General features: G+C 47.2%; 2 protein-coding genes and 1 long non-coding RNA gene across 4 annotated transcripts in view; 2 read left to right on the top strand and 1 right to left on the bottom strand.

Annotated features, from left to right (window-relative positions):
- RPL3 (ribosomal protein L3) overlaps window positions 1–14,402 on the top strand; it is a 263,879-nt gene that overhangs the window by 141,058 nt on the left and 108,419 nt on the right. The window lies entirely within an intron of this gene.
- On the bottom strand, window positions 1,540–4,584 carry ATF4 (activating transcription factor 4). The gene is made up of 3 exons (XM_050324176.1): window positions 4,181–4,584; window positions 3,007–3,321; window positions 1,540–2,482 (listed from the first exon to the last, which is right to left on the bottom strand). Exons 2-3 carry the CDS (start codon window positions 3,221–3,223, stop codon window positions 1,626–1,628), a joined length of 1,074 nt encoding a protein of 357 aa, XP_050180133.1. The 5' UTR covers window positions 3,224–3,321; window positions 4,181–4,584; the 3' UTR covers window positions 1,540–1,625.
- LOC126644629 (uncharacterized) lies at window positions 6,374–14,326 on the top strand. 2 transcript variants are annotated; one of them, XR_007629973.1, is made up of 4 exons: window positions 6,377–7,825; window positions 9,522–9,597; window positions 11,204–11,459; window positions 12,226–14,326. It is a non-coding gene; the product is annotated as an uncharacterized LOC126644629 (long non-coding RNA). The 2 variants fall into 2 exon arrangements; XR_007629972.1 differs by lacking the exon at window positions 12,226–14,326 and having other exon boundaries at window positions 6,374–7,825; window positions 11,204–12,218.

Below are 14,402 nucleotides of genomic sequence, written 5' to 3' on the forward strand. Positions count from 1 at the left end.
TACCAGTTTGCAGTGCATCCCATACAGCACATGGCAGTTAGTGCCCTCACCCAGGTGGTGAGAGACTACTCAAACACGGGGAACTCGTCCCATTAAACCCAAGGGGAGGGTCTTCGTTACCCACACCACTTTCAGTGTGGCATGAGCCCTAACTCTTGACAGGGAACCTTCTCGCTTTAAATGGCATCCACGTCACCTGGGCACCTGCTATGAGTATGGACAGGTCAAGACACCACAGAGGGCCTGGCTCATTCAGCCCTCGTGCTGCCAGCAGTTACCTGCCTCACCTGCCTGCTGGAGGAGCCCTTGCACAGAAGGTCCCTGGGCACATGGCTGTTGTCCCACGATCAGCTAATGGCTTGGACAAGGAGGGCTGGAGGACTTGCAGCCCAACTCGAGGATAGAAGGAGCTCAAGTGTCAGAAACCATGACCCCCACCAAGCTGCACCTGGACAAAGCATTTTCTAACACCTTTTAAGGCCTTTTCCCTCCCCACTCCAGCATCGGCTGGAACCCTGTGTGCATGTGCCAGCCAGGCTGGGATGTCCAGGTGCCCAAGCTGGGTAGCTCACTGAGCCATGGCAGTGCAAGTGAGAAGGAATCAGCTCCTCAGGAACAGGCATACACGTCCACATGCCAATTAGGTGCTGTTAAATGGGGATATCAGTGGCCAAAAAAAGCCCTTAACACACAAAATAGTTGAAAACAGCACATCCCAAATCTGAAGCAACTCTGCCACCTCCACAGACAGATGCTGCTCCAGCACACCAGCACCTTCACCACAGCAGCTTAGTCAGGACTAGAGCTGCAATCAAGTTGCAGCCTTGGTAGGAATCAAATTTATGTTTACACCTTAAAATTTGACTTGTCAGTGGGTGGCTGAAGAAACATCCAGATCTTTACTTTGGTAGACAAGTGTCTTCCATCAGTAAGAGTGCTACAGTAACCCTGCCCATTTGGCCCACCTCACACACACAGTGTGAGGGCAGCCCCCACCCTAACTCCATCAGCTAGGGCAAGGAAACACCTCCTGCCATTTGAGGCAGAGACCCATAGAGACATGACAAATCAAAGTGCATTTGAACCCTGCCACTACTTGTCTCCCAGCAAGCTGCATGTTTCTTAGAAACGTCTGCAATTTTTTTTGGACACTGAACTATTCTTCTAAGACAACGTTCAAGTCCAAAAACAACGCCCTCCCCCATGCAACATCACTGACCTTGTGTCTTGTATTTTCCAGTGACTCTCCCAAATCAATTCTTTAAATGGGCTTATATATCTACTGCTGAAAAATCCAAGGTACCCCTGTATGACCCATTTTAGTATATATGGAAACTAGAGGGAGGCAGTTCAACTGAGACACTTTATTAAGCACTCAAACCACTTTGTGCACTTGCACTGCATCCACTGCCCAGCAGAACAAGCAGCAGGGGTGCCATTCCACCTTCACTGCTAGACACCCAAGAGATGACTGTGCTTGTACTTGCACCCAGGTGTGGCGCAAATCTTGTTTTACATGTACCCATTAATCTCACATAATTGCACATTTACTACAAAATTATTTATTAGACAGCAATACACAGCTTTAGCATTAAGCTTATATACATGCACATCAACACTGCTGACTACTCAGGGACCCTACCTCTTTTGCCCTTGGCCTTGCGGACCTCTTCTATCAGATCTTTCAAGTACTGAATTTCCTTACTAAGGGAATCTGCTTTCTCCTTCAGAGCCTGGTTCTTCTGCTCCAACTCTCTGCACTCCCCAGACAGTGCCTCCTGTTCTGCCCTCTTTTTCTGCCGGTAACGTGTGGCAGCAGTCTTATTCTGCTCCATCTTTTTCAGTTTCTTATCTATTTTCTTTTCTCCTTTCACCTTTGCTGACACTACCTTCTCTGAAGGATGATCGTAAGGTTTGGACCGCACAGAGCCACAGCTGGCATCTGTAGGCAACTGGTTGCCATTGGGGGATCTGACTGAATCGGTGGGGCTATGTTGGGGGGTTCCCAGGTAGGAGTCTGGGCTCATGCATATTCCACTATCATCAGAATGGTTCTCCTCCTCTTTCTCAGACTTGGTGATCACTACCACAACAGCAGGGCACTCCTGCTTTCTTTCTCCTTCCAGAACATCCACTTCACTCCCTAGTTCTAAACTAAATGAGTGGTCTGGAGTGGAAGTCAGAGACCCTGGGGAGAGGGGAAAAGACCAAAGGGAAGCAGAAGCCAATGGGGCCATTGGATCTGCTGCAATTGGAGATTCGGGGACATGGTTGATTAGGTCGTTTATCAGTGGAAGTTCTTTGTTGCGAAATTCCTGGATGGTAGCATTAAATAGGAGATCACACGTGTCTTCCAACGTGGCAATCAGCTCGTCTGGTGAGACGGTGGCTTCCAGATGTTCCATACCTAACAGGGCATCGAAATCAAATTCCTTCAGATCCATCTTCTCCACCATCCACTCCATGCCAGAGAAGGCATCCTCTGCACAACGGAACAATAACCACGTCAAGTAAACCATCAACCAACACAACTCAAGCTTTTGAAAATCATCTAGCAGCTCATAATTATTTAGCATCTTCTCTTATATTGGTATGAGAAGAATACACCATCAGAGAAAATACCCTGCCACTGAGCAGTCAAAGACTGCAGGGTACAATGTAAGAAGTCAGCTGTTGCGACATTCCAACCTTCTTACTCAAAGACCAGAAGAATTCAGGGACGTCTGAAACACACAACCATGCTTTTTTCTTGTGACCTCTGCCAGGAAACAGTACCATTAGCAACTGGTATGTTACTAAAAAGGCAACACAAGTGTCACTTCACCATAACCAGCAATTCTATATTGTGTAAGAAGCACAGTGCACACACTTTTCAAGCGGAGGTAATGCATGTGAGGTTGCCTTCACATTTATGAAAACCTAGCAACTTATTTTTAACGTGAACGTTATTAAACTATTATATACCACTATAACTGATGCACTTTGTGCAAGTAAATAATAACTTACCCTGGCTGCTATCTATGGTGTTGCCTAAACTGTCCACAGCAAGCCAATTGGAGGAGACTGCCTTAGCCTTGTCGCTGGAGAACCCATGCGAACCGAGGGGCTCGGCCACCTCCAGGTAGTCATCTAGGAGTCCCAGACTTTCCTCAGCCACCGAACACGGCTGGCTGAAGGGGGATATTGAATCCCCCAACAGCATCTCGTTGTTCAAGAAGCTCATCTTCGTCAGTTTTTAATGCTTTGACGTCAAAGGATGTGGTCAAGTAGAGGGTCTTTTCGTCGACTACAGCAATGCTGCTGTGCGATGCCGTGAAAAACCTGCCAACAGAACTTAAACTCATCAGTACCGGGTTTGACCAACATAGTAGCCCTTTAAATCTGTGACACTTGGGATACACGGTGGTACTTCCCGTGCCGCAGACCGAATAAAGCCGGGCAAGGGCTCCAGCTGCGCGTCCCCCGCCTCCCTCATGCCCGGACAGGGACGGGCCCCGCCCACCCGCCGCCATTTCGCGAGCTCGCCGCCATTTTGTGCCGTGCCACGTTTCCACCGCGGTTCCGGCACCGACCGCAGCCAGCCGCCCACCCTTCACAGGGCTCATTCGCGCCCAGGGCAGGCTCAAGGCTACAGTACTTCGTTATTTTATATTAGCACTGCTGCCAGCTTGGTAACAGCCCTCGTTTATCTACTCCTGACTATAAACCAGAGCGGTACTGGTATTCAAAACCCCAGTACCTCCAGTGGCCCATTTTCCACTACGTACAGCATTTCCCCTTGCAGGCGAGAAGAAAACTGCTTTTGTTTGGTTTTTTTCCACGAAGCGCCCATGAATAAAAATAAGTTAAGCATTTTGGAATCGAGGTTTCTTGAACGAAAGGAGATACGGACGTTCCTCGTAACTTATTCCGAAGTGGCATTTCCTGCCATTTCTGACACCCGCCGCCCTCGGGATGTTGAGCCCCACAAAGATCCCTTCTCCCCGTACCCATTTTGGTATACACAAGTGTTTTATATATTATTTTGGTATAACTAGGTTATCTCCCCCCGCCCCCCGTGAGATACCACCGATTACCACAGAGATAATAAACCCGCCCCAGAAGCCCACTTAAAGGGGGTAAGAAGGTGACTATGAACACAGAGGAGAGGGAGCAGCCATCCCTCACACACAATACTCACGCCATGGTTGCAGATGCCGGGGATGTGCTGGGGCCGCCGCCGCTGCTGCTGCGCCTGCTGCACTGGCCGATGCCGCCGCTGGCCCTGCCGCCTTAAAGAGCCATGGCGGCGAGGGGAGGGGGGCTGCTCGGGTCCGCGCCGCGCGGGGAGGCGTTCCGCACACGCACTGCGACACAACCTCAATTCTCGGCGTCAGGCACACAATGAGGTAGCACCACCTGCGCGCAGCCCTTATATACGAGCCGCCTTGAGGCAGACCAGATGCGTTAGCGAGGTGTCCTTCCGCCAAGCGTCACCTGCCTCTCTCCAGCGCCTATCGGCCTGTGACCTGTCTTTCTAGGCTTCTCTCCTGTCGTTCTGCTACGGGTTAAACGCAGGAGCCGCCGACATAAAACCACGGCTCCAGGACAGAGCAGCCACGGAGGGACTCTATGGTGCACAGCTACGGAGGGACTATATGGTGTACATCCGCCGCGGCCGCCCCTCCGGCGGGCGCGGCCACCCCACGTGACCGGAGCGGCTCAGGACGCTCCCCCCCCCCGCGGGGAGCGTTGCGGAAGGTTTCACCCGCCAACAAGGACGCGGCGCTCGCGAGGGCGGTGTCACGCGCCTGTCCACGTGGGAAGGGCGGCGCTCATTGGCTTCGGGCGACTCGTTCACCGGCACCGTGAGCTGTCATTGGCCAGGGCACGGAGGAGACCAACGCTGAGGGGAGGGGGGAGGAGAAGGGGCAGCTGGGCAGAGGAATGGCGGCGGGCCGGGCCGGGCGGGGAGGGGAGCGGGATTGAAATGGGGCGGGAAGGAGCAGTTGGGCAGGGAAGTGGTTTTGTCCTCACAGCCGTGCGTCTTCTCTGACATGCCCCTTTCGAAGCAGCGTGTGCTCCCCACCTGCATTTCCAACGGCTCCTTTTGTTCTCTCCACAGAGCCCCGCCGAGGTCAGGCGGGCGCTGGCGGCGGTGGCAATGGCGTGCAGAACGCGCTGAGGCGGCGGCAGTCCGCCGTGGCCTTCTGCTCCTTCAGATAACGCGTCAGCCCAGGGCCGCGCTGCCTTCTCTCCCTCCCTGCCTGCCTGCCTGCCTGCCTGCCCGCCCGCCCCACACATGCAGTGCCTAGATTACAGCTGCTCCAGCGCTGTGTGTGGGGGGGAGTCTGCTCGCGGCCTGCCGTCCTTACCGCGGCCATGGCGCCGCACCGACCCACAGAGGTTCTTGGCTGGAGAGCCGGGCAGCCGAGACCACCAGTCTAATTAGTGCCTTCAACCCATGCAAGGGCTGAAAATGGAGTTGTTATTCCCCAGCTGAGAAATGAGAACGTCCTCTCCCACCATGCAGTTTCATGCTGATGCAGTAGATTCTCTGTTCTCTGTGCAGATGTTACTCTGAGTGGTGTGAGCATTTAATGGATCACCCACAGAGCCTCGCAGCTGCAAAGGGCAGTGTCACCTTGGATAGTTTTTAAAGTGCAGTTTCATGTTATGTTTTATCTGATCCAAATCAACTTACTGCTAGGAAAGGAAGTCAGATCTCTTCCCACACCCTATTCCTGCTTAAGGGTTCCACCAGCTGGCTTGGCCCTCTCTGAGAAAGCTCACAGCCAGCAAGGAAACTCACAGGAGTCAATACTTTTCCACTGGTTTCAGTTCCTCCATCATCATTTCACTCTGGTCAGACAAGCATTGGCCAGCTCTGGTGAGCTGGGAGGTTCTTTGTCCTTCCTGTCACAGTTATCCGGCTTCAAAAGGTTGGTTTTCCACATTGCCAGCTTCACAGCACCATTAGCTCTGGTGGGTCCTCATTTGTTCAGACATCATTGTCCTGTGGGTCAGTTTGCTCTCAGCTACTTCTACAAAAGGCTCCACTATTTTCTAGTTACGGCCTCCATAGTATTTGTGTAAAGCCATAGCCCCATTTGCTCAGATCTAGCTGCCTGGAACCTCTTAAACAGCTTGACTGATAATTGGCGAGGATGTGATGTGACACAGTTTCTACTTTTAGCAGTCTGATGTTACCATCATTGCTACAAACAGAGTATGTCACTCCACATCTGTAAAGTGAACGCTAGCTGATGAACGAAAAAAAATCAGTTTTCCCTTCATGTTGGTTTGTTACTATTTTATTTGGGGGGGGTGGGGCGGGAGTTTTGGGGGGTTTGGTTTTTTTTCTTTCTATTTTTTCTGAGTTGTGTGTGTGTGTTAGTGTGTGTGTGTAGAAGCAAGCACGTATTTTGTAATGACTCATTAAAATGGAGGAGGCAAAGAAAAATTGTATTTTTCAAAAATATAATTTTCAAAAAACCACCACAGTAGCAATCGACTGATCTAAGATGACTGCTCTGATAAATACACTACAGAGGAGGCAGATCTTGCTTCAAAGCAAAATTGAGAGGATTCGTCAGCTTTTAAAGAAGCCAGGTGGGTGATTAGCTCGGTGGACAGCACCTCTGTGCCCTCACTGGCTAAGGGAGAACTCTCAGATCCCCTCCTGTGCCTGTTTTCCCCTCCTTTAAGCGAAAAGGGTGATTGTATGACCATAATCGTAGCTAAATAAACAGAACTGCTATACACACCCAATCCTTCATCATGAAAAGATAATTATAGATTTCTCTGAAAGGACTCTGGGTATGTGTGCGCAAGAATCACGTAAGCAAAAATAAAATATGCAATGAGGTACTTAGCCCAGATCTGCCTGTTGCCTAGCTCTATTTTGTGTGTGAAATAATGTTGAAATTTGACTGCATTACTGGTTCTAGACAGATCCTTTGTAACAATGCCCAATCCAGAAAGTGAAATCAAGTAATAAGAAGCCAGACATTTAGAGAAAAGCATATTTTTCCTGCAAGACTGCAGAATTACTGTTGTTACATAATTTCATGAGCTACATCCCCAATTCCTTTACAAATTATGTTTGTGCTTTTGCACATATTGTGCCAGAGATGTCTCCACTCTGGCTAGAGTTTTTGACCGAGGTAAATTGTGAATTTCTGCACAAAAAAAAATTACAAGTATTTTTGAAGCAGAGAACTACTAGCTCAAAAATATCTAACAAGAGTTCCATTCCAGTATGACAGAATATATTTGTGGCTCAGAGACAGAGGAGAGAAGTCTGGCAGCTCTGAAGAAAATTTAATTTACAGCACAAAAAGGTGGCGTCTGAAGGAAGATCAATTTGTGTGAGGGTGAGTGAACTCCTGCTGTCACGTTGACAGCTTCAGCACCATGGATGTTATTTTGCTGCCCTGGATACCGTACCACGGCAAGGAGAGCTCCTGTGATAAGCGAGATCCATCCTGACCCAGAAGCAGGGGGCCAGCTGCAGGGGAAAGGAGCTGCTCGTGCAGAGCTCACTGCAGGAGAGAGGCCAAAGACCTGGCTGGGAGGTGATGAACTGCCCTGATAAATACAGCACGGCAGAGAGCCACCTCCGGCCAAACAGCATCACCAGGAGGTGGAAAACTAATACTCCTCCATTCTTCCTCCTCCATTAAGATGGAAGGTCAATGTATGTTCTTAAATTATTTCTTTCCTTTTTTTTTTTTTTTTTAAGTAAACATTGCAAAGGAAAAGAGGCTTTCTTCCTCCACCAGCAAGTATACAGGAGACAAACATTCTGAATGCTGTTAGCAAGTACAGCAAAGACCGGGAGGACGTAAATGTTTCCATAGTAACATCCACTTGCACAGTCTGCATAGGATGCTCTCAGGGAGTGGCAGTGGCAGGGGAACAGGCCTCTGCAGCAGGGGTAGCAAGGAAGGTGGGGAGCAGTGGGTATTGCTGGGGCCAGGAGGGGAACCAGCAAAAGTAACTGAAACAGAGAAGTTTGCTGTTCCCTGGAATGCTGGGAAAGCTGCAGCCAGGGAGAAGGGCTGGCTGACACTGCATCAGGAGGGTGTGTGACCCCCATGGTGGCACTGGGCAGGCAGCTTTGGGCCCCCACTGAGCCTCAGTGCCCCAGAGAAGGGGCAGATGGGCTTCCTGCTGGCCCTGCGTGCTGCTGGGGTGGTTGGGGAGGAGAGTGAGTGGGAGTGCAAGTCCCCAAGGGGAATTCTTGTGAGTGGTAACTTGAATCCTTTGAACCTCTCATCAGAAGGGACAGGAAGCCTTTTCCCACACTTCAATGAACAAAGCATTTCCAGAGACCAGCAGGAATCCTTCCGGGAGGCAGGAGTGGTGAGCGAAACAAGGAAGGAATGAGGCAAAGCAGATAGGCATTTTGAGCCATTTTGAGGGAGAATTACCTACAACCTCTACAACCTCTATGGCACAGGCAAATTTGCAGTGCTCAGTTGCTTCTGTCCTCAAGTGGCACAAACAGATATCTGAAGGATCTTTCCTGCCAGATTCTCATTGTAAGCTCTTTAGGGATTCCTTTATAGACATTCCATTTTGAAACTAGATTGAAAAGCAAATATATGTGATTAAAGATCAGGCTGGGAGATATTAGCGTCCATCTTTTATTACATACAAACAGAAAACAAGTTATCCGTATACTCTGCCTCCTTTGTTTTGGACTAGTACAACAAATGGAATCCCTAATAAATCATCCATTACCTACCCACCCACCCCCTCACTTTCCATCCTGTAATGTAAATATCCCTGACATTAGAAATGAGACTAATAAAAAAGAGGATTAAATCTGCAATTTACATTTGCAACTTACAGTTCAATTATTTTAGACAGATACGGAAACAATCCTGGTTGTCCACCTACATTTTTCTTACTGAACAAACATGGGCATGCCAAACACATGCCAATAGCTCACAAAATATGTCTCTCCAGAGGTTTAGTTACTCAGAATCAGCCAGGCTGTGGCCAGCTGCCACAAGTAAAAACATTGTGTAAATCTGGTAAGAGTGAGGTGAGTTTTTTCTTGTAACTTGCCCAAGCATGAATTTCCTGAGCAAAGCCACAACTGGTTGAAAATTATGTTTAGCAAAAAATATGTGTGAAGGAGGGGGAGGAGGGGATGCTGGCTTTTGTTGAGACCATCAGGGGATATTTTTGGTTTTCTCATTGTCCAGCCTTGTGTTATTATGATGAATGGATTTGGGGGTCAAGAATAATCCCTTGTGTATTAGCACATGTGGGCTCAGTTTAGCACAGACACAAAAGCCTTCCAGTTATCCAAGCAATAAAAGAATAGAAACATATTTTATGGCAACTATTGTTCTTCATGGGTCTGTAGTTGATGTGAGATCCCTGCAAACTGTGTGCTCAGTGCATATCAGAATGTATGTATCTGTAAGTTACCAACACCTGCTGGAGTCACATGTGTCAGGTGTCTTGTGCCATTTTGTGCAAAAGGATGAAGAGGAGAGTGACAATGCACGATGATTCTTTTCTAGCAGTGTGAAGCTAGCAAGAGCTGAGGCCTGACAAGCAGGTTTGGACTGTGAGACTGCCAGCCACAGGCACCAGTGGGTGAGTTAACAGCCCATCATCACTTCAGTGGGTTTCTCTTTCACTGTGTCAATGCCCCTTAGACTTGACAGCATGAGGACTCCTTTTTGTATCAGCCCAATGGCAGTTGCACTCCTGAACCTGGCCTCTAAACTGGCAGCTTCATCTGTAAAAGTTATTTGAGCTATTTCATCCTCTATGTTCAGTGAGGGGGAGCCACACAATCAAAGGCTGATAATACCAGACTATGCTCTGTGTGGCCCATCTGGGCATTTGTTTTTAACTTCACGTCACTTCAGAGTGTTTTGATGAGGCCAGGAAGAGAGACTGTGAGTGGGTATACTCTATCAGTGAAGTAAGACAGAGTTCTGGGGATCTTTGGGGTGTGCATGAGGTCTCTTTTATTCTGATGCTGGCAGGCAGCTTCAGCAAGAAATTTGATAAACTAGATAGTTCAGATGAAGCTCTGAAACTCTTTTGGGGATAAATCACTGTTGAGGCTGTAGCTGCCAAAGTCCCTGGGGATGAACACTGCAACCATTATTCAGTAATAATTTTCCACTCTTCATAGGCAACAGCTGCTCAGTGATTTACCAGAAGACTTTGTTCTGGTTTAATATATACTTGTTTACAAAGGGGGAGAGACAAATTCATGGCGGATCTTGACACAGTTGTGACACCGTTGAGTTTATAGCTTTTTCCTGAAGGAATGTAATTTTTCCTCCTAAGCTCTCTGTGTTAGAGGATTTGGCAAACATTGGCAGAAGGAATATTCTTTCAGAAGACTCTGAGACTGTTCTCCTCCCTGCACTCATACGTGGGTTTGTGGGTGGCCTCAGTTGAGCATCCTCAGATGCAGTACATGGCAGCTGGCCATGGGCAAGCTGGATAATGGTCCCCAAAGGGACTTTGCAGCCAAAGTATCATATTGAGTAGGTGCTGTGGCTTCTTAACCCACTGGCCCTCTTACTGCTGTTACTGTGGTGCTTGGTGAGGGAGGTTTGCAGCTCCATGACAGGAGGAGGTTTCTGTGCTTGACTACTGAGAGAACTGGTTTGAGACTAACCCCAGATCTGTCTGATCTGTCTGAGGAACCATCCACAGTAAATGAGCTCTGCTGGATAAGGGCTGGTACTGCTGGCCTGCTCTTTCGGCACTCACAGGGTGGGACTTTGTTGAGGCCTTGTCCTGGCATTGCAGCGATGGGACACATCTCCTCTGGCTCTGAGGCAATGCAGGTGCTATTCAGGAAGGTAACGTTTGAGCCATTCACCTTAGTCACAGAGTTTTGGTGAGGCTGATTTGGATGCACTTATCAGAAACACAGGTCTCAGATAGGCTCTGTCTGACCACAAAAGGGTAGGTCTGTCCCAGGACACAAAGCTTGGAAGCCACCAGTCTGCTGGTGACACCAAGTACCCTCCTTTGCAGTGCAAAGTGATGGAGATCACACTTTATTAATTTTTTTTTAACATAAGAAAGAAACTACAAAATTAAATATATATTAAAAAATAATTAAAAAAAAAAAAAAGAGAGAGGAGAAATATTTCTAACCCAAAACACTAGCCCATTGTTCAAGAAAAGACACTGGACTAGATGCTTTCTACTGTCTCTCTCATGACCACAGGCAGAGATTTGGAAAAGAAGTCTGTGCCTTACTGGCACTCTTACTTCAGAAAAAACCACCCTCCCTGAGAATGCCAGAGAGCTGGGCCCCTGCCAGCCTGCTCTCTAACAAGCAACGTGGGAGAGGCAGCTCTGCAGCCTGTGGGACTACTGTGTCTTGTACTACCTTTGCTTCAGTGTATCTCAGACGCTCTGACAGTGTATCACTGCTGCTGTAAACAATCAGCAGCTGAACGTGACTCACATTATATTATCAGGTAAGTGGCAGTAGTTATTGTCTCCAAGGCCATACATAACAATACTCTGTGCTAAATAAATTCAAGACTTTGAAGGCAAAAATGTCTTTCTGCCATACTGCTTCCAGGAATGATTGCTTCTTGCCTTTCAAAGGGGGTAAGGAGCCCGCCAGGGCATTATGGGTTTTGAAGTAACGTCTGTCATGGGACAGGTAAAGAGCCTACACAGTCCATCATTTGCAATCTACGCCCTCATGTCTGTTGTGTGTTAGTCCTGTCCTTTGTAATGCTGAGTGGAGAGGAGAGTCTTACAGAACTGGGATCATTGTAGTGGGATGTCTTATGGGGCACTATATCACCCCATGCTTCTGTGGAACAGTGACAATTCTACCACAGTGAGAGGCAGGGGAAGGGGTGGACTTGCACTGAACTGAAGCAACTGTTACCTAAAAAAATAAAATCTGAAACAAAACCAAAAACACAAGCAAGCAACTTTTGCCCATTATTTGTATGGAGAAGGCTTTTCATGAAGAATGTGTATATATTTCCCCTGAGAAGCTTAGCACTGAGTGTTAATAGACAGATCAAAAGAGCTACTTAGCCACAGGAGCCAGGGAAATTGAACCGGGGAAGCAAAATAAAAATCAATCTGGCTTTTAGTGTGTTTAATGTGATTTTGTTTAGAACTGAATTCTGCGTAAGGACTTAGGAGAGCTTGAGATCATGAGAAGTTTGTCTCCCACTCTCCTGCTCTTTGTAAAATGACAAGAAGGCTTTCTATCTACAGAATGATTTCAGATATTCCCTGCCTTTGGTCTCATCGTCCTCTTTTGCCTTATCTATTTGCAAGATTATTCCATTGGATCACATACTGTAAAGGTATGAATAGCCTGCTCACCACCACATTTCTGCCTCTGTGACTTGTGAATAATGCTCTCCTTCTCAGAGTATGCTAGTAAAAATTTTAGACTGTGCTATCCCTGACTGTGTAGGGGACACACTTGTTAAATGACAGCTATTTTAAGAAGGTGTTGTATCTAAAAAAAAAGAAAAAACTGAGAGGGAGGACATTTCTTGAATCCCTTAGATCATAAATTCAGATCATAACTGAGCCTGACAAGGATAAAGAAGACAAAATCCAGATACCTCAAACAGCTCCCCAAGTGTCTAGACTTCAGCAGTTCTCCTAGGGCTGGAAGCCAATACTGGGTTTCACTGAAAGGAGGGAGAATTTCCCATTTCTTGCTTGCTTCATCTGTGGGCAAAGCCCAGCATTTCAAAATCCAGTCCCAGATTCAGTGAGCCACGCTGGAGCCACTGAATCATACCTAGTGCAGGTAGCGGGCAAACATATTTTATCTTATCTGAAAGAGAAACTCCTCATTTAGGAGAGGCTCTTCTTTTTTTCCATGAGACTAAATTTAAAAAACAGCAGCTGTCTGCAGCTTTTCTGGAGTTTAAAATCTTAAAATAAAGCTTAAAAAGACATGGATGCGATTAAGTATTTAGGAAAAAAAAAGAGAGACATTCATCATACAGTTCAACAGTTTAGCAGGATAATCTCAAATTTGAGGTTCAGTCATCCTTTCCTCCCCAGCTTACGATTAGCTACAAAATAGGCAGGCTGGAATTTATTTATTTATTTTTAAAATTAAGAGATGCAAAAATAAATACGTAAAATGTAAGCTCAGCTTCATTAATATCCAGGACAGGACTGTGTTTATATAACAAAGCAGGAAAAATATTTTGCTTTTTCCAAAATTCACTTTCCTCCTCAACCCTTTGTTCCTTAGGCTAAGAACAAAAGAGATTCCGAGTCTTTGCAGCCTGGAGTTCTGTTTATGCTCTTCTTCTTTGTGGCAACTTTTTCCATACTTGAAGTAATCATCATCACTCCCCTCAATTATTTCTCTTCTCCATCAATCAAACACTTATCTTTTGATCTTTCCTCCCTATTCATGCCAGGACAGCTTGTATGCAAAGATGCAAACTGCTGCATATATTAGGCATGTATTGTAGGCTCTAGGCATTCCAGGGGCTTTGACTTGAGGGGCTAATACCTATCACAGATTCCACAGGCAGCTGATTTTAGATGTTCCTGTAAGAGACTGTATGGCATGAAATGTGCTTGATCTCACCTGATCTGTTTCTACAACAGGACAGATTAAAGAAAAAAAAACAAAACAACACAAGCAAGGGGTATCAGGAAAAAAAAGAACTGTAGGTTCCCTTTGTATCATAAAATATCTTCCGGAGTAGTTAAATTTTAATTAGAGTCCTCATTAAAACAAGTCTCACAGGACAATGTTGTCACTGTAGCTTATCTGCCCAGAATTAAGGAGCCTGGGACCCATTAAAAGCAGCGTCACTTCATGCTTTATTTGATGTCCAACATTTCTGCCACACCTTCCCAAGCAGGCACTGAGTTTTACTGCAAAGAGCTTCAATACACCAGACACAGGCCCCTGGCAAAGAGGTTTCCTCACTGCCTCAAGGCTGATGCCTGGATAAAAGAGGAGTGCACTTGGCAGGACAGAGGACTGGCACATAAAAAACAAGGTGTGACTTCAACAAGGGCGGGGGAGTCTGCACAGGAAAGTTTAATATTACAGAGGCACGGAAGCCTCTGAAGTCTGGGCAGCCACATGAAAAGCAGGTGCCTGCCTGGGCACGCGGGCTATCAGGGAAAGGATGGGAGGCGCAGCGCCGTAATTGCACATCATCTTGTGACTGGTGCGAACGCTGCCAGGAGCCAGGATGCTGCAGTACCGAGCTGATTGCTCCCTCAGGACAAGCTGCAAAGCGCTGAATGCCCAGAGCTGCAAAGGGAAAGCAAGTGAATTGGCAAGGGGCATGTCAGTCCCCAAGCACCGGTGAGGTGCAGAATCATATCAGCATGAAGGTGATGCGCAGAGATGAAAGCAGAGAGAGATGCTCCTTTGTTTATAAACACACCAGAGACAA

The sequence above is a fragment of the Myiozetetes cayanensis genome, unplaced genomic scaffold, assembly GCF_022539395.1.
Source record: "Myiozetetes cayanensis isolate MyiCay16 unplaced genomic scaffold, myiCay2020 scf3, whole genome shotgun sequence".
Lineage (NCBI taxonomy): Eukaryota > Metazoa > Chordata > Aves > Passeriformes > Tyrannidae > Myiozetetes > Myiozetetes cayanensis.

Coding starts and splice junctions, on each gene's coding strand:
- ATF4 (XM_050324176.1), bottom strand. CDS start 3,223: ATGAGCTTCTTGAACAACGAGATGCTGTTGGGGGATTCAATATCCCCC. Junction 2,483..3,006: donor CACCATAGATAGCAGCCAGG/GTAAGTTATTAT, acceptor TCCGTTGTGCAG/AGGATGCCTTCTCTGGCATG.